This window comes from Heptranchias perlo, chromosome 9, assembly GCF_035084215.1.
Source record: "Heptranchias perlo isolate sHepPer1 chromosome 9, sHepPer1.hap1, whole genome shotgun sequence".
NCBI classification, from domain to species: domain Eukaryota; kingdom Metazoa; phylum Chordata; class Chondrichthyes; order Hexanchiformes; family Hexanchidae; genus Heptranchias; species Heptranchias perlo.
Genome location: NC_090333.1, coordinates 57,182,437 through 57,197,360, shown reverse-complemented (window position 1 = coordinate 57,197,360; position 14,924 = coordinate 57,182,437). Strand labels below are relative to the sequence as shown.

General features: G+C 42.1%; 1 protein-coding gene across 4 annotated transcripts in view; it reads right to left on the bottom strand.

Annotated features, from left to right (window-relative positions):
* Positions 1-14,924, bottom strand: part of LOC137325422 (P-selectin-like) — a 54,998-nt gene that overhangs the window by 12,983 nt on the left and 27,091 nt on the right. For 3 of the 4 annotated variants that reach the window (XM_067990521.1, XM_067990520.1, XM_067990522.1), the window contains exons 10-15: positions 11,633-11,818; positions 6,067-6,252; positions 5,004-5,189; positions 4,475-4,660; positions 4,157-4,342; positions 2,117-2,302 (exon numbers count right to left, since the gene is read on the bottom strand). In XM_067990521.1, the coding sequence (XP_067846622.1) occupies positions 2,117-2,302; positions 4,157-4,342; positions 4,475-4,660; positions 5,004-5,189; positions 6,067-6,252; positions 11,633-11,818 (1,116 nt within the window). The remainder of the gene's footprint in view (positions 1-2,116; positions 2,303-4,156; positions 4,343-4,474; positions 4,661-5,003; positions 5,190-6,066; positions 6,253-11,632; positions 11,819-14,924) is intronic. The other variant, XM_067990524.1, reaches the window with a different exon arrangement.

Genomic DNA, 14,924 nt, shown 5'->3' with positions numbered 1-14,924 from the left:
TGGCATTTAGCTCCTCGAGCCTGTTTCGCCATTCAATGAGATCATAGCAGACCTGTGACCTAACTCCATATACCTGCCTTAGCCCCATATCCCTTAATACCCTTAGTTCACAGAAATCTATCAATCTCAGATTTAGAATTCACAATTGAGCTAGCATCAACTGCCGTTTACAGAAGACCATTCCAAACTTCTCCCACCCTTTGTGTGTGGAAGCATTTCCTAAATTCACTCCTGCAATTCCTCGCTCCAAATGTTAGGTTATGTCCCCGCGTCCTAGTATTCAAGTATAGGAGAACTCCAAAAACAGTTGGCAGCCAGAAGCAATAATCCAGCCACTAACCTGTAAATCCTGCATGGTCCCTTTAAATAGTGCCGGGAGGGGTTCCTCCAGACACTCTAAGACACGTTCAGATGGTCAGGGTTAAGACTGTGCTTTGAGTTGAGCGTCAAGTGCTAAAATGGTGTCTATCCCTTTAAATCAGCACTGCACACTGATTGTATCCATTTTCTCCTTACTTTACATGCAGCCGGCATTCGATATTTGTGTATGCGCTAACTCCTATACCAAGATGGCGTCCATCACACGTCACGCTGGAAACGTGCATGCGCAGCCAAGACGTCATCTTGGCACTTCGAGAGGCTGCATAGCTGGTGCTACATGGCCCAATTTAGTGCCCATGGAGTCAAGGCAGGTAAATGGAGTTAGATCAGCCATGATCTAATTGAATAGCAGAACAGGCTGGAGGGGCTGAATGTCTACTCCAGTTCCTATGTTCAAACATGGCTTCCTGTCGAGAGTGCAGAAGTGCCAAATTTACTCTATTGTATCGTAATTAGAAAATGTATTAGCATCAACGTTTTCCACATCACAAAGGTACTCAATCAGAAATCATTTCTTTTTTAATAATCTTTGGGTTAGATTTTGCTGACACAAATTCACTGCCTGGTTTTTGAGAGGGCTTCATCAGTTGGTTGGTAATGGCTAATTCATGGTAGTGCTGGCATTAATGCTGGTGCTATTCAGTTGTTACAAAAAGGACAGATTAGGGTAACTGGTTTGATTCCCAGTCTGTAATGAGTTAGCTGAGGCAGCAATGGGAAGCTTCAGTTGGCCTCAGTGCTCCTGGCCGGTGGTGGTGGGGGGGGGGGGGCGGGGGCGAGGAGGAGTAAAGCAGTCGAGATTGCTGTCCAGTGGTTTCAGCTGGAAACTACATGTGTAGTTGTTGGGTGATAACAGGATGGGATGGGCTGTTATGCCCCACATCAACTGGGTTCCTGACACTCACTATCTAGGTTCACACATAAAGAACCGGCAATCTACCAGCTCCCAGTTTACTAGTTTTGAAAAGTCCACAGAGATGAGGAAAGCTAAGGTTAGCCTTGACTGCACACCAGTGATATTTAAAACAGGAAAAAAAAAATAGGTCCTTCCCCTGCGTGTAGTTAGAGGCTTGCCACAGCAAAGCAGGACTTAAGTCATGCATCAAAACAGCATTCAGGAAAGGAGATATTCAATAAAGAAACCTGCTTTGCTGAAACTCAGCCTTCACTTATTGGTTTAACGCTACTTCCCATCTTCTCAGTGCCAGTGGCTACATTTATGCCCCGAGCGCTACCACTGTGCTGCTGGGGAGTCATTCAAATATTCCATTCTGTTGATTTTTGTCAGTAGTAGAAGACAGACCAAGTGGTAACAATTACCACTGGTAATAATCCATAAACAAAGGAAAACTCCAAGCCTTATTTTTTTTGTCCAAGTTAATTTACTTTCTTTGCGCTTTCTTTGCCAAGTGCAATTCCCCAACTGACGGGGCTGACAAATAATCTACTCTTAGGCCTTTGCCCGTGCCACTCTTGGGACAGCCAGCAGGAAATAAGAGAAAACAGGCAAGGGTCAAAAGCTGTCAAATCTTCCCCCTCTCCCTTGGGGAAATGCCATGTCTCAATTCACATGCAGCTCTAGTGGCAAAATCTTGAGGGCAAGTTGGTTACCTGCCCTCTCAACTGGACACTGGTGCACAGAGGAACATAAAAGGAGGAAATTTTAATGATTAAAGAGCAAAAGAACCAAATAACCAAATACTTCAGTATTAAATGATTTTAAGTAATCATGTACCTATGCAACCTGGCATCTCATTTGTCCACCTTCCTGAAGCTGTACACTCAAGCCCATCTGTTCCATTCAAAATGAAGCCCTCCACACAGCCAAGGTCACATGCCGAGTGGTAACTAAACTCTCCAATAGGATGGGAGCAGCTCATGATGCCATGGTTCGGAGTCTTCAATATGTTGCATTTCACAGCTGGAATAATGGAGATTTTTTTTTAATTACTGAATTACATTCCTTCACTCCCACCTGTTGATAATGTCAGCCATTACTAGGGAAGGTCTAAGTGCCATAATGTTTCCGTGTCAACATTCTGCAGAGCCAACAGGCCAAACCCAACCTAAAGACTTCACATTGATTTTCTATCTAATTCATTCAATTAAAGAAAAAAATAATAAGCTTGAACCAAATATTCTTGTTTCATTAAAAAGAAAATTATTGGATAAGTAATACCTTCTTCAATTCAACATAAGTATTTTTGGAACAGGAAAAATCCATTAGGTCCAAGAGGCTTGTCCATTTTTATACATCCGGCCAACCTACCTATAATCTCACCATATCACTCAATTATTTCTATCTTCAGAAATACATCTAATGTTTTCTTAAACCCATTTATACTGTTCACTTCAGTGGCCTTCTGCGGTAGTTTATTCTACAACTATCACCCCTTTGGGTGAAAATGTTCCTCCTGACTTTTCTCATTTTTAATTCCTGCATCCTAGTATTTGAACTCTTCCCGATAGTGAACAATTTTCCTGGTCGCCTTTGTGAATTCCCTCCATAATCTTGAACATTTCAGTTAGGTCACCTTGAATCTTTGCTTTTCAAAGAAAACATACTATATTTCTTTAACTTTTCCTCTTTAACTTAAATTCCTGATACTCTTATACATCTTTACTGCTCACCTCTTTAACCTCTCAAGGGCAATAATGTTCTGGCTGAAGATAATTGCTTTAATAAGAATATTTTTAAAACTTGAGATAACAAAGTTTTTAATTTAAAAGAAAATACTATTCTTACAATTTGCCTATTTTGTTTTCTATCGTTTTTCACTCTTAATAAGATCCCAACTGCCACCTTTACAACTGTTCTGATAGTTGGGATGATGGACTGGTCTTTACCACAAACCCCTCCAGCACTACCAGTATACTACCTTGTGGCTGGTCAAACAGAAAGAAGGAAAGAACTTGCATTTATAAAGCACCTTTCACATCCTCAGAATGTCCCATGCACTTCACAGCCAATTAATTACTTTTAAAGTTTAGTCACTGCTGTTATGTAGCTGCAGCCAATTTGCAGCAAGATCCCACAGACAGCAGTGAGATAAATGACCAGTTAACCTGTTTTGGTGGTGTTGGAAGTGCACTTTCACATGGTGCACCCTCTGTAACAAAAGGTGACAGCAGTTTACTAGTTTCTTTATTGCCCAGTATATTAACAGTAACTACAATTGGACAGAGCGCTGTTATCTCAATGGTTCTGCTGTCAGCATGTAACAGTTTTCATGCACTTTCTCATTCACATTTTTCCTGTCTCCTTTCCTCCATCTATCCAGCAACAGAGCTTCCAATGACACCCAGTACAGCACATCCAGCAGCCTATTCCCAATTAATGAAAAAAGGTTATCTGAATACAAACAACAGATTGAGATTTTAAAGCACAGCTCTCTATGTCGAGAGTCCAATGATTAACCAGAGCAAAGGGGCAGTCCTTGCAAGGCATATGTTTAAAATTATATCTTTATTAAGTACAACGACATTGACGAGAAAAAATATCAGCCACCAAATGTGTAGTGTAAAGTGTTTTCCTCTGCTGCTAATGTGAGTGGAAAAGTTGGGAGATCATTTTATATTCTCATTAACTTTCATCCACATTAACAACTTTCACTCACATTAACAACTGCGAGAAAATATAGCCTGAATCGTAATTCCTCGCAGGCGAATAATGGCTTTTTCCAGCCCAGCGCGTTCCTTTGTTCTTATTCAACAGAACAAATTGCTCAAAGGGCCCAACACTTGATGGATGTTGCAGCATTGGTGTACATTCTACCTTTACAGCTGGGGGTCAGGGCTGTCCACTGTCCGTTAGCTCGACATTGAAGCCTGTCTAACCCATGCAGTACAAATCCTTCAGCACATTTGAAGCCACATGTTGAGTTGTAATGGAAATCTCCAATGGGATGGGAGCAAGCCATCATTCCTTGTTCAGGCTGTGTTAATTTCTGACAGCTTACAGCTGAAACACACGTTTCAAATTTTAAGATGAGCATGTTTAGATATAAAACATATATTCTCTAAAGTAAGGTATAGCTTCAAATATTGTAGAACAGCTTTACGTATGATTTAAAAATGTAATGTTCCTCAGTACCTTTACAGCTAGGGGGCAGTGCTGTCCATTGCCGATTGGCTTGACACTGAAGCATGTCTGACCCTTGCAGTACAAATCCCTCATTGCAGCTAAAGTGACAAGTTGAGTTGTAACTGAAGTCTCTGATGGGATGGGCGCAGTTCACTGCCCCTCGTTCAGGCTGTATCAGCGTCTGACAGTTTATAACTGAAATACAAGATTAGAACTTAAAATTAGTACTTTGAAAGATGGCATATACTATATATTTTCTCAACTTTAAATATTGCAGCTTTTATTGAAAGTTTTGCATATCTGTAACTGAAGTCTCCAATGGGATTGGAGCAGTTTATTGCCCCTCTTTCAGGCTGTGTCAGTGTCTGACAGCTTACAGCTGAAGTACGAGTTTGAATTTCAATGTACATTTGTAAAGGTGAAACACAGCATATCTCTTTTATGTGTATAAATAGCTTACATTATTATAGAAATTAAACCAGTTTTTGACTGAAGAGTTCAGCACAAATCACAAATGTGTGTTCATTTGATGCAATACCTTTACAAGTGGGGGTCTGTGCTGTCCATTGTCCAGAAGCTCCACACTCTAGTCTGTCTGATCCCGTTAATATAAACCCTTCAGCGCAGCTAAAATCACACAATGAGTTGTAACTGAAGTCTCCATTGCGATGGGAGCAGTTAAAGGTTCCTCTGTCTGGACTCCTCAGCACGTCACACTTCATGGCTGGAATATTAGTGACAATATTCACGTTGGTTCTATTTATACAAGACTGGAATTTCAAAGTGTATTTTGAAACGTGAGACACAGCATATGCATGTGTGTAAGGATATATAACTTACAACACTGTGGAGATGAAGCCAGCTTTTACTGAAGAGTTTAAAACCAAATTGATAAATAAGCATTAATTTAGTGAGTGACAGCTTTATCAATTGAGGTTTTTACTGTTCATTGCTAGAGTTTATCCACTTCCCTTAAAATAAAGCCTGCAGTGCAGCTGATGTCTTATGTTGAGCTGTAATTGAAGTCTCCAATGAGATGAGAGCAATTCATTGGCCCTCTTTCAGGCTGTGTCAGTGTCTCACAGTTTATAGCTGAAATATAAGTTCTTAGTTTCATGAAAGAGATGTGAATGTTTTGAAAGCTGTACAGGTTTTCCAATGCTCATAGCTCTGCAGGAATGCAGACAGGTTTTGGGGAATTGTTGCTTTATTACACCATTTTAATATTTGATAGTTCACCTAATGTTCCTCAGTACCTTTACAGCTGGGAGTGTCTGCAGTCTACTGCCCATTGACTTGACACTGAAGCCTGTCTGATCCGTTCAGTGCAAACCCTTCAGCACAGTTAAAATCACATGTTGAACTGTAACTGAAGTCTCCAATGGGATTGGAGCAGTTTATTGCCCCTCTTTCAGGCTGTGTCAGTGTCTAACAGCTTACAGCCGAAGTATGAGTTTGAATTTCAATGTACATTTGTAAAGGTGAAACACAGCATATCTCTTTTATGTGTATAAATAGCTTACATTATTATAGAAATTAAACCAGTTTTTGACTGAAGAGTTCAGCGCAAATCACAAATGTGTGTTCACTTGATGCAATACCTTTACAAGTGGGGGTCTGTGCTGTCCATTGTCCAGAAGCTCCACACTCTAGTCTGTCTGATCCCGTTAATATAAATCCTTCAGCGCAGCTAAAATCACACAATGAGTTGTAACTGAAGTCTCCATTGCGATGGGAGCAGTTAAAGGTTCCTCTGTCTGGACTCCTCAGCACGTCACACTTCATGGCTGGAATATTAGTGACAATATTCACGTTGGTTCTATTTATGCACAAGCGGCAAAGACGAATAGTCAAGTGGAAACTAGAATGTCGCCTGATTTTTCTGGATTGCCCCTAACTCACAAAATCATGTCATATGGTGGAAGTGGCAGAATTTATCTCATCTTGTGATTGGCAGCCATGTGCCTGACTTCATGGCATTCTGCATCTTCACATTCTCTAAAATACAAAACTCCGGTAAAGAACATCTCATTAGTAATTGGTCTGTTCATATTGGGAAAAATTGTGTACTCCCAGCCTGTGATTTTCTGTCCATTAACTTTAATGGATTGAAAATTACAGGCTGTAAGTGTGCAGTTTCCCGATATCCATTCCCCAGTGAGCGCAGAAGAATTTTTAACCCTATGCATCAGCAACATCATAAACACAGTGAGAAGATAACCTCTAATTAAATCATCAACCCTTTCTTTTAGAGTGGTTTTACAATTTTGCTGGAAATAGTGAACATGGGAAATTTTCACTGGGAAAGGAGAAGGGAAGCAATTAGAATGGAGCAGCTCCATTTCCCAGTTCAATCCCCTCGATTCCCCATTTTAACGCAGCTGGTTTTGGCAGCAGACGAGACGTCAGGCGTCAGCTTCATAATAAATGCAAGTTGGAGTCCTATGATGTACATGGGTCCCCGATGACATTTTAGTCCGCGCCCGAGCAGGTAAAGCTGTCAGGAAGCCAGCGAGGCCCTCTAATGTAAGTTAAAATACTTTCCATAGTGGGGCCAGGAGAAAGGTCCGGGCCTCTGCTGCCCCAGGTCCGCCCGCCACAACACCCCTCTCCCAGACTTACCTTGCTGCCAGCAGCTTCTCGGTGCCAGTGGGCAGACTTTTGGCAGCATGATCGTCGTTCCCCACACCCCCTCTCCCCCTGCCGACCAACTGCCACTTTCTGCCTGAAATGGGCGAGCAGCCGACTTCGGCATTCAAACGAGGCCCAGCAGTTGTAATCTGCTGAGCCTCTGAGGAAGACTCCTGTGTGGGATTGATGTCTGCTCCCGCTGGCTTCCTGCTGGGAGTTAAAATCGGCTCTAACATTTCCGATGTCAACAACACCCAGAGGAAATCTTCCACCAACATGGTCATTAGAGAGGAAAAGTAAATATAAGGGTGAACCATTCATTATTAGCATGTAGGGTACTTATCCATAGGCAGCTCTGAGTCAAATATGCTTTAAACAACAGGCTGTGCACCACTGCTCATCAATGTTAAGCATGATGTGGCAGCATCTCACATGGTCTTATGTGTTTGTTGTATGTCAATTAAAAAAACACTCATCAACAACTCCCTGGCAGCACCGTATTACTGAGCTCTAAGTAGAAGTGGATCTACCTGAGTTATTTAAGCAGCTACATGGCTAAGTGGATTCGCAGCATCACTGGCAACACAAAAACAACTGATTACTCACAGCTTGAATGTCACAAACGTGGGTGCTAACCCTTCCTGATGCCTGGGGAAGGTTCATGCATTGCTACTACGTGCAAGTATGCTGAGCATTCAGCTTATTTGCAGTTGGAAAAATTGATGGCTATTGCTGGCAACATTTATATTTCCCATTGTTAGCGCTGCTGCCTCTGGAGGAGCTAAAAGAAACCATCTTTAAAGGAGGGTTCTCTGCGCCGCAGAAGGCAGTCGCATCCCCAATTTACTTTACAGAGATATTTATGGAGTCAGAATGCTGTCTGCAGCAGTACTGTGAGACAAAGGGGCCAGTAATTTATCTTCTTCATTTCTCCAATCGAGAACATGAAAAAAATCAGGGCCAAGAAAAGATCATTTGGCCCATTAAGGTTGATCCCTCGAGTGCCCCAACTCTTATTATTTAATCTAGCCTCATTTTAAAAGTCCCCAAGGTAACCTCTGCTACTATTCTTTCCTCACTACCTCCTTCCCCAACAGATGATTTCAATTGTTTATCTTTGAGAAAAAAAGTTCTTCCTAATATCTTGACTTAGTTGGTTGCACTCTTGCCTCTGGGTCACAAGGTATAGCTTCAAGTCCAACACCAGGACTTAAGTGTATAATCCATACTGACATTCAATTGTAGTAACGAAGCAGTGCTACATTGTTGGAGGTGCTAACCTTTGGAATGGCACATTAAACTGATACATATCTGCCCTTTGAAATGGACATTAAGAATCCTATGGCACTATTGAAAAAGATCAGGAATTCTTGTCGTGTCCTGGTCAACATTCTTTCCTCAATTAATACCATCTAACAACAGATTAACTAGTTATACCCCGATTGGTGTCTACAGGACATTACGTGTGCAGAATCTTCTAGGTTTGCCCATGTAACAACAGTCAAAAAGCAATGCATTGAATGATGGCTGTCAGATGCTTTGGCATCTAGATACAAGTATTATCTATATGTCCCACTTCATTATTTTCAAACAATAAATTGTTGTGATTCTTGATGATTGAGGGGATGGAGCGTTTGGATTATAAGGGATGATTTTATAAATTGGGCACGTTCTTCTTGGAAAAGAGAAGGTTGAGAGGTGATATGATTGCTGTTTTTAAGATTCTAAAGAGACTAGATCATTTAGACCACGACAAGCTGTTTCACCTTGTCCAGAATAGTAGAACCAGAGAACACAGCCTGCGCTTGAAGGAGGGTAAATTCAAAACTAATCTGCAGAAACATTATTTCAGTGAGTGAGTGGTAAATCTATGGAACAGGCTCCCTAGGAAGATGGTGGAAGCAGATAGTGTTGATTCATTCAAATGCAAAGTAGACACATTTCTTTCAAAAAATAATATTTTGAGATATAGTATATGATTAATTTGAGACATGACATATGGTAAGGGTAGCAAGCTTGGGAGGAACAGATAACTTTGGACCTATGGTTCCCAAAGCTTTCCACAACTGGGGTTTTCCTCACCCCATGTCTGGGTCTGTTGTAGACTAATTGATAGAGATTGTTTGACATGATTAGTCAACTACTACATTACTGTTGTATTCAGCAACTTCAGGTAGAATACAAACTAGATGGACCTTGGTCTTTTTCTTAATCTAGCAATTCCTAGGTTCTTATGTTTTTACTATATTCCAGTCTATAAGCCTCAGCGATGTTTCATGGATTTTTTTTTTATTCGTTCATGGGATGTGGGTGTCGCTGGCGAGGCCGGCATTTATTGCGCATCCCTAATTGCCCTTGAAAGGTGGTGGTGAGCCGCCTTCTTGAACCGCTGCAGTCCGTGTGGTGAAGGTTCTCCCACAGTACTGTTAGGAAGGGAGTTCCAGGATTTCGACCCAGCGACGATGAAGAAATGGCGATATATTTCCAAGTCAGGATGGTGTGTGACTTGGAGGGGAACATGCAGGTGGTGTTGTTCCCATGTGCTGGCTGCTCTTGTCCTTCTAGGTGGTAGAGGTCGCGGGTTTGGGAGGTGCTGTCGAAGAAGCCTTGGCAAGTTGCTGCAGTGCATTCTCTAGATGGTACACACTGCAGCCACAGTGCGCCGGTGAAGGGAGTGAATGTTTCGGATGGTAGATGGGGTGCCAATCAAGCAGGCTGCTTTGTCCTGGATGGTGTCGAGCTTCTTGAGTGTTGTTGGAGCTGCACTCATCCAAGCAAGTGGAGAGTATTCCATCACACTCCTGACTTGTGCCTTGTAGATGGTGGAAAGGCTTTGGGGAGTCAGGATGTGAGTCACTCACCACAGAATACCCAGCCTCTGACCTGCTCTTGTAGCCACAGTATTTATATGGCTGGTCCAGTTAAGTTTCTGGTCAATGGTGACCCCCAGGATGGGGGTCACCATTGACCAGAAACTTAACTGGACCAAGGTCCATCTAGTTTGTATTCTACCTGGTGGGGGATTCGGCGATGGTAATGCCGTTGAATGTCAAGGGGATGTGGTTAGATTCTCTCTTGTTGGAGATGGTCATTGCCTGGCACTTGTCTGGCGCAAATGTTACTTGCCACTTATGAGCCCAAGCCTGGATGTTGTCCAGGTCCTGCAGCATGCGGGCTCAGACTGGTTGCGAATGGAACTGAACACTGTGCAATCATCAGCGAACATCCCCATTTCTGACCTTATGATGGAGGGAAGGTCATTGATGAAGCAGCTGAAGATGGTTGGGCCTAGGACCCTGCCCTGAGGAACTCCTGCAACAATGCCCTGGGGCTGAGATGATTGGCCTCCAACAACCACTACCATCTTCCTTTGTGCTGGGTATGACTCCAGCCACTGGAGAGTTTTCCCCCTGATTCCCATTGACTTCAATTTTACTAGGGCTCCTTGGTGCCACACTCGGTCAAATGCTGCCTTGATGTCAAGGGCAGTCACTCTCACCTCAACTAACTACAGCTGTTTTAATTTACACCTTAATCAAGGAAGTAATCTCCAGTAACTGGGACATAACAGGACCGATGGCAGAAATACAACAAAAATCACTGCTTCTCAATATATAGGGGTACACAAGGGATAACATATCATATTTGTATATGTGTTAGCAATAATTTAGTAACAAATTTGTAACAAATTTTACTTCCATTTCTTCTAAATTTGAGTGACATTTCTGCATTATAGTTGAAGGATAATAACTGTTGATAGATAAAATTACATAGAATGTACAGTACAGAAACAGGCTATTGGGCTCAAAGATTTATGCCAGCGTTTATGCTCCACACGAGCCTCCTCCTACCTTACTTCACCTCACCCTATCAACATATCCTTTGATTCCATTCTCCCTCGTGTTTATCTAGCTTCCCCATAAATGTGTCTATGCTATTCACCTCAACTACTCCATGTGGTAGCAGGTTCCACATTCTAACCTCTGAATAAAGAAGTTTCTCCTGAATTCCTTATTGGATTTATTAGTGACTATCTTATATTTATGGCCCCCAAGTTTTGGACTCCCCCACAAGTGGAAACATCTTCTCCACATCTACCCTATCGAACCTCTTCATAATTTTAAAGACCTTAATCAGGTCAACCCTCAGCTTTCTCTTTTCTAGAGAAAAGAGCCACAATGTACTTTACACCAATAGCAGCCTGAACTTCCATGGCAGGACTGCAAACGAATGAGAACCACCTAAAAAGGTAGCTTCCCAGTAGCAATATAAACAGTGCCACCTCCAGTGTGGGCAGCCATCTTTTTTGGTAACCAGTGGCTGAGTGGCTCAGCCTGACCAGACTGTGCAATAATGCAGGTATGTTTGACCAGATAATTATGTCGCAAATTATGACTTATAAACAACAGCGCATGTTCCAATACTAAGAAATTTGCAGTGTAAATGGGACTTATTCTACAGCACCGATAACCTCAGACAATTCTGCACTCCCGAAGCAGTTCTGGAACATAAATAGGCCATAACGCTGCACGGTACCTTCACAGGAGGGTACTTGTGTTGTCCATTGTCCAGAAGCTCCACACTGAACTCGGTCTGGTCCATTTAATCTAAATCCCTCTTCACAGCTGAAGTCACATGTTGAGTTGTAACTGAAGGGTCGAAAGGGATGAGAGCAGTTTATTGTCCCTTGCTCAGGATTCTCCAGTATTGTGCATTTTTCAGCTGAAACAATAATTTTGTGATTTTGGTATGCATTCAAACAACTTTGACATGTAAACTCAGCTTTAACCTTATAAGTTTCTATCCTAAAACACCTTAGGTCACCACCAATGTCTAGGAAATGAGGATTGACCCCCACCCATAGTTGTTCTAAATACATTGGGGGTAATTTTGACTTTGGGCGATAGCGTAATACAGGTGATATCGGACCAGCCGCCCGTTTTACAGCTCTCCTGATTTTGACTTCAATGAAAATGAAAATGGGGAGAGATGTATAATGGACGACTGATCCAAAATCACCCGTTTTACATTATCATCCAAAGTTAAAATTACCCCCATTGAGTTGATATTGTCATTAGCCATTTCACTTGGCTCAGTGTCAGAGTCAGAATGTTGTGGGTTCAAGCCCCATTCCAGAGACTTGAGCAATTATCTAGGCTGATGAGGGAGTGCTGTATTTTGGATGAAACGTCAAATCAAGGCCCTGTCTGCCCTCTCAGTGTAAAGGATATAAAGGATCCCTTGGCACTTTTTGAAGAAGAGCAAGGGAGTTCTCCCGGTGCCCTGGTTAACATATATCTCTCAACCAACACCATAAAAACAGATTATCTGGTCATTGATCTCATTGCTGTCTGTGGGAATTTGCAGTGGAAGCTCTATTGCTGGGTGGAAGCAGGAAAGGAGACAGAAAAATATGAATGGGAAAATGCATAAAAACTGTTATGTGCTGACAGCAGAACCATTGGGATAACAGGGCTCTGTCCAATTGTAGTTACTGTTGTAATATACTGGGCAGTAAAGAAACCAGTAAACTGCTCTCACTTTGTGGTACAGAGGGTGCACCATGCGAAAGTGCCCTTCCAACACCACCAAAACAGGCTAACTGGTCATTTATCTCACTGCTGTCTGTGGGGCCTTGCTCTACGTAAATTGGTTGCAGGATTTGCCTACAGAACAGCGGTGATTAAACTTCAAAGGTAATTCATTGGCTGTGAAGCACTTTAGGACATCCTGAGGTTGTGAAATGCTCTATATAAATACAAGATTTTTCCTTCTTCTTTTCATACAGGATCCATAAATAAAATGATAGCTTTAGTGGTACAGTTTGTCACATTTTCCCTGGAGTTGAACAATAAAATAGTGCTGCTTATTGCTTTAGCACATATTGATCTAAAATTGTAAAAGTAATCAAATGCAAAGAGGGACTTTAATTATTAGTGTTAATTGCAAATAAAAAATATATGGCCAATTGTCTCAAATATAGGAAGTAAGCTATTGATCAGATCATAAGCAGGAATCTCCACATTAGCTATGACAGTAAATATTCTGTGACTACCCAATGGTTCAATAAGGTTACACAATGAATAACTAAGCCTCTAGATCAGGAACACTCCAGGTTCCATTCCCAGCTTGAGCTGAGTTAGCTGATCTCAACCAAGGCGATGGCTGGGGTGCTACAGTTGGTCTCTGTGCTCCTGAATTAGTGAGCAAAGTTGGGGGAGGGAAATTTGCCACTATCCTGGAAGTAGCATAGAAACATAGAAAATAGGAGCAGGAGTAGGCCACTCAGCCCCTCGAGCCTACTCTGCCACTCAATATGATCATGGCCGATCCTCTATCTCAATACCATATTCCCGCTCTCTCCCCATACCCCGTGATGCCTTTTGGGTCTAGAAATCTACCTAGCTCCTTCTTAAATTTATTCAGTGACTTGGCCTCCACAGCCTTCTGTGGTAGAGAATTCCACAGGTGAAGAAATTTCTCCTCATCTCAGTCCTAAATGGCCTACCCCATATCCTGAGACTGTGACCCCTCGTTCTGGACCCCCCAGCTAAGGGAAACATTCTTCCTGCATCCAGTCTGTCTAGCCCTGTCAGAATTTTATATATTTCAATGAGATCCCCTCTCATTCTTCTAAACTCGAGTGAATACAGGCTGAGTCGACCCAATCTCTCCTCATATGACAGTCCTGCCATCCCAGGAATCAGTCTGGTGAACCTTCGCTGCACTCCCTCCAAGGCAAGTGTATCCTTTCTTAGGTAAGGAGACCAAAACTGCACACAATACTCCAGGTGTGGTCTCACCAAGGCCCTCTATAACTGCAGTAAGATATCCTTGCTCCTGTACTCAAATCCTCTTGCAATGAAGGCCAACATACCATTTGCCTTCCTTAACTGCTCGCTGCACCTGCATGTTTGCTTTCAGTGACTGGTGTACAAGGGCACCCAGATCCCTTTGTACATCAACATTTCCCAATCTATCACCATTTAAATAATACTCTGCCTTTCTGTTTTTCCGTCCGAAGTGGATAATTTCACATTTATCCACGTTATACTGCATCTGCCATGTATTTGCCCACTCACTCAACTTGTCTAAATCGCCTTGAAGTCTCTTTGCATCCTCCTCACAACTCACAATCCCACCTAGTTTTGTGTCATCATCAAACTTGGAAATATTACATTTGGTTCCCTCATCCAAATCATTGATATATATTGTGAATAGCTGGGGCCCAAGCACTGATCCCTGCAGTACCCCACTAGTCACTGCCTGCCACCCCAAAAAAGATCCATTTATTCCTACTCTCTGTTTCCTGTCTATTAACCAATTTTCAATTCATGCCAGTACATTACCCCCAATCCCATGTGCTTTAATTTTGCACACTAACCTCTTATGTGGGACTTCATCAAAGGCCTTCTGAAAATCCAAATAAACCACATCCACTGGTTCTCTCTTAGCTATTGTACCAGTTACCTCCTCAAAAAACTCCAGTAGGTTTGTCAAACATGATTTCCCTTTCATAAATCCATGTTGACTTTGTCTAATCCCGTTGATATTTTCTATGTGTCCTGTTATCGGATCCTTTATAATAGACTCTAGCATTTTCCCTACTACTGATGTTAGGCTAACCAGTCTTTTCTGTCTCTCTCCTTTTTTAAATAGTGGGGTTACATTTGCCACCCTCCAGTCTGCAGGAACTGTTCCATAATCTATAGAATTTTGGAAGATGACAACTAATGCATCCACTATTACCATGGCTACCTCTTTTAGTACTCTGGGATGCAGATTATCAGGCCCTGGGGACTTATTGGCTTTCAGTCCCATTAATTTC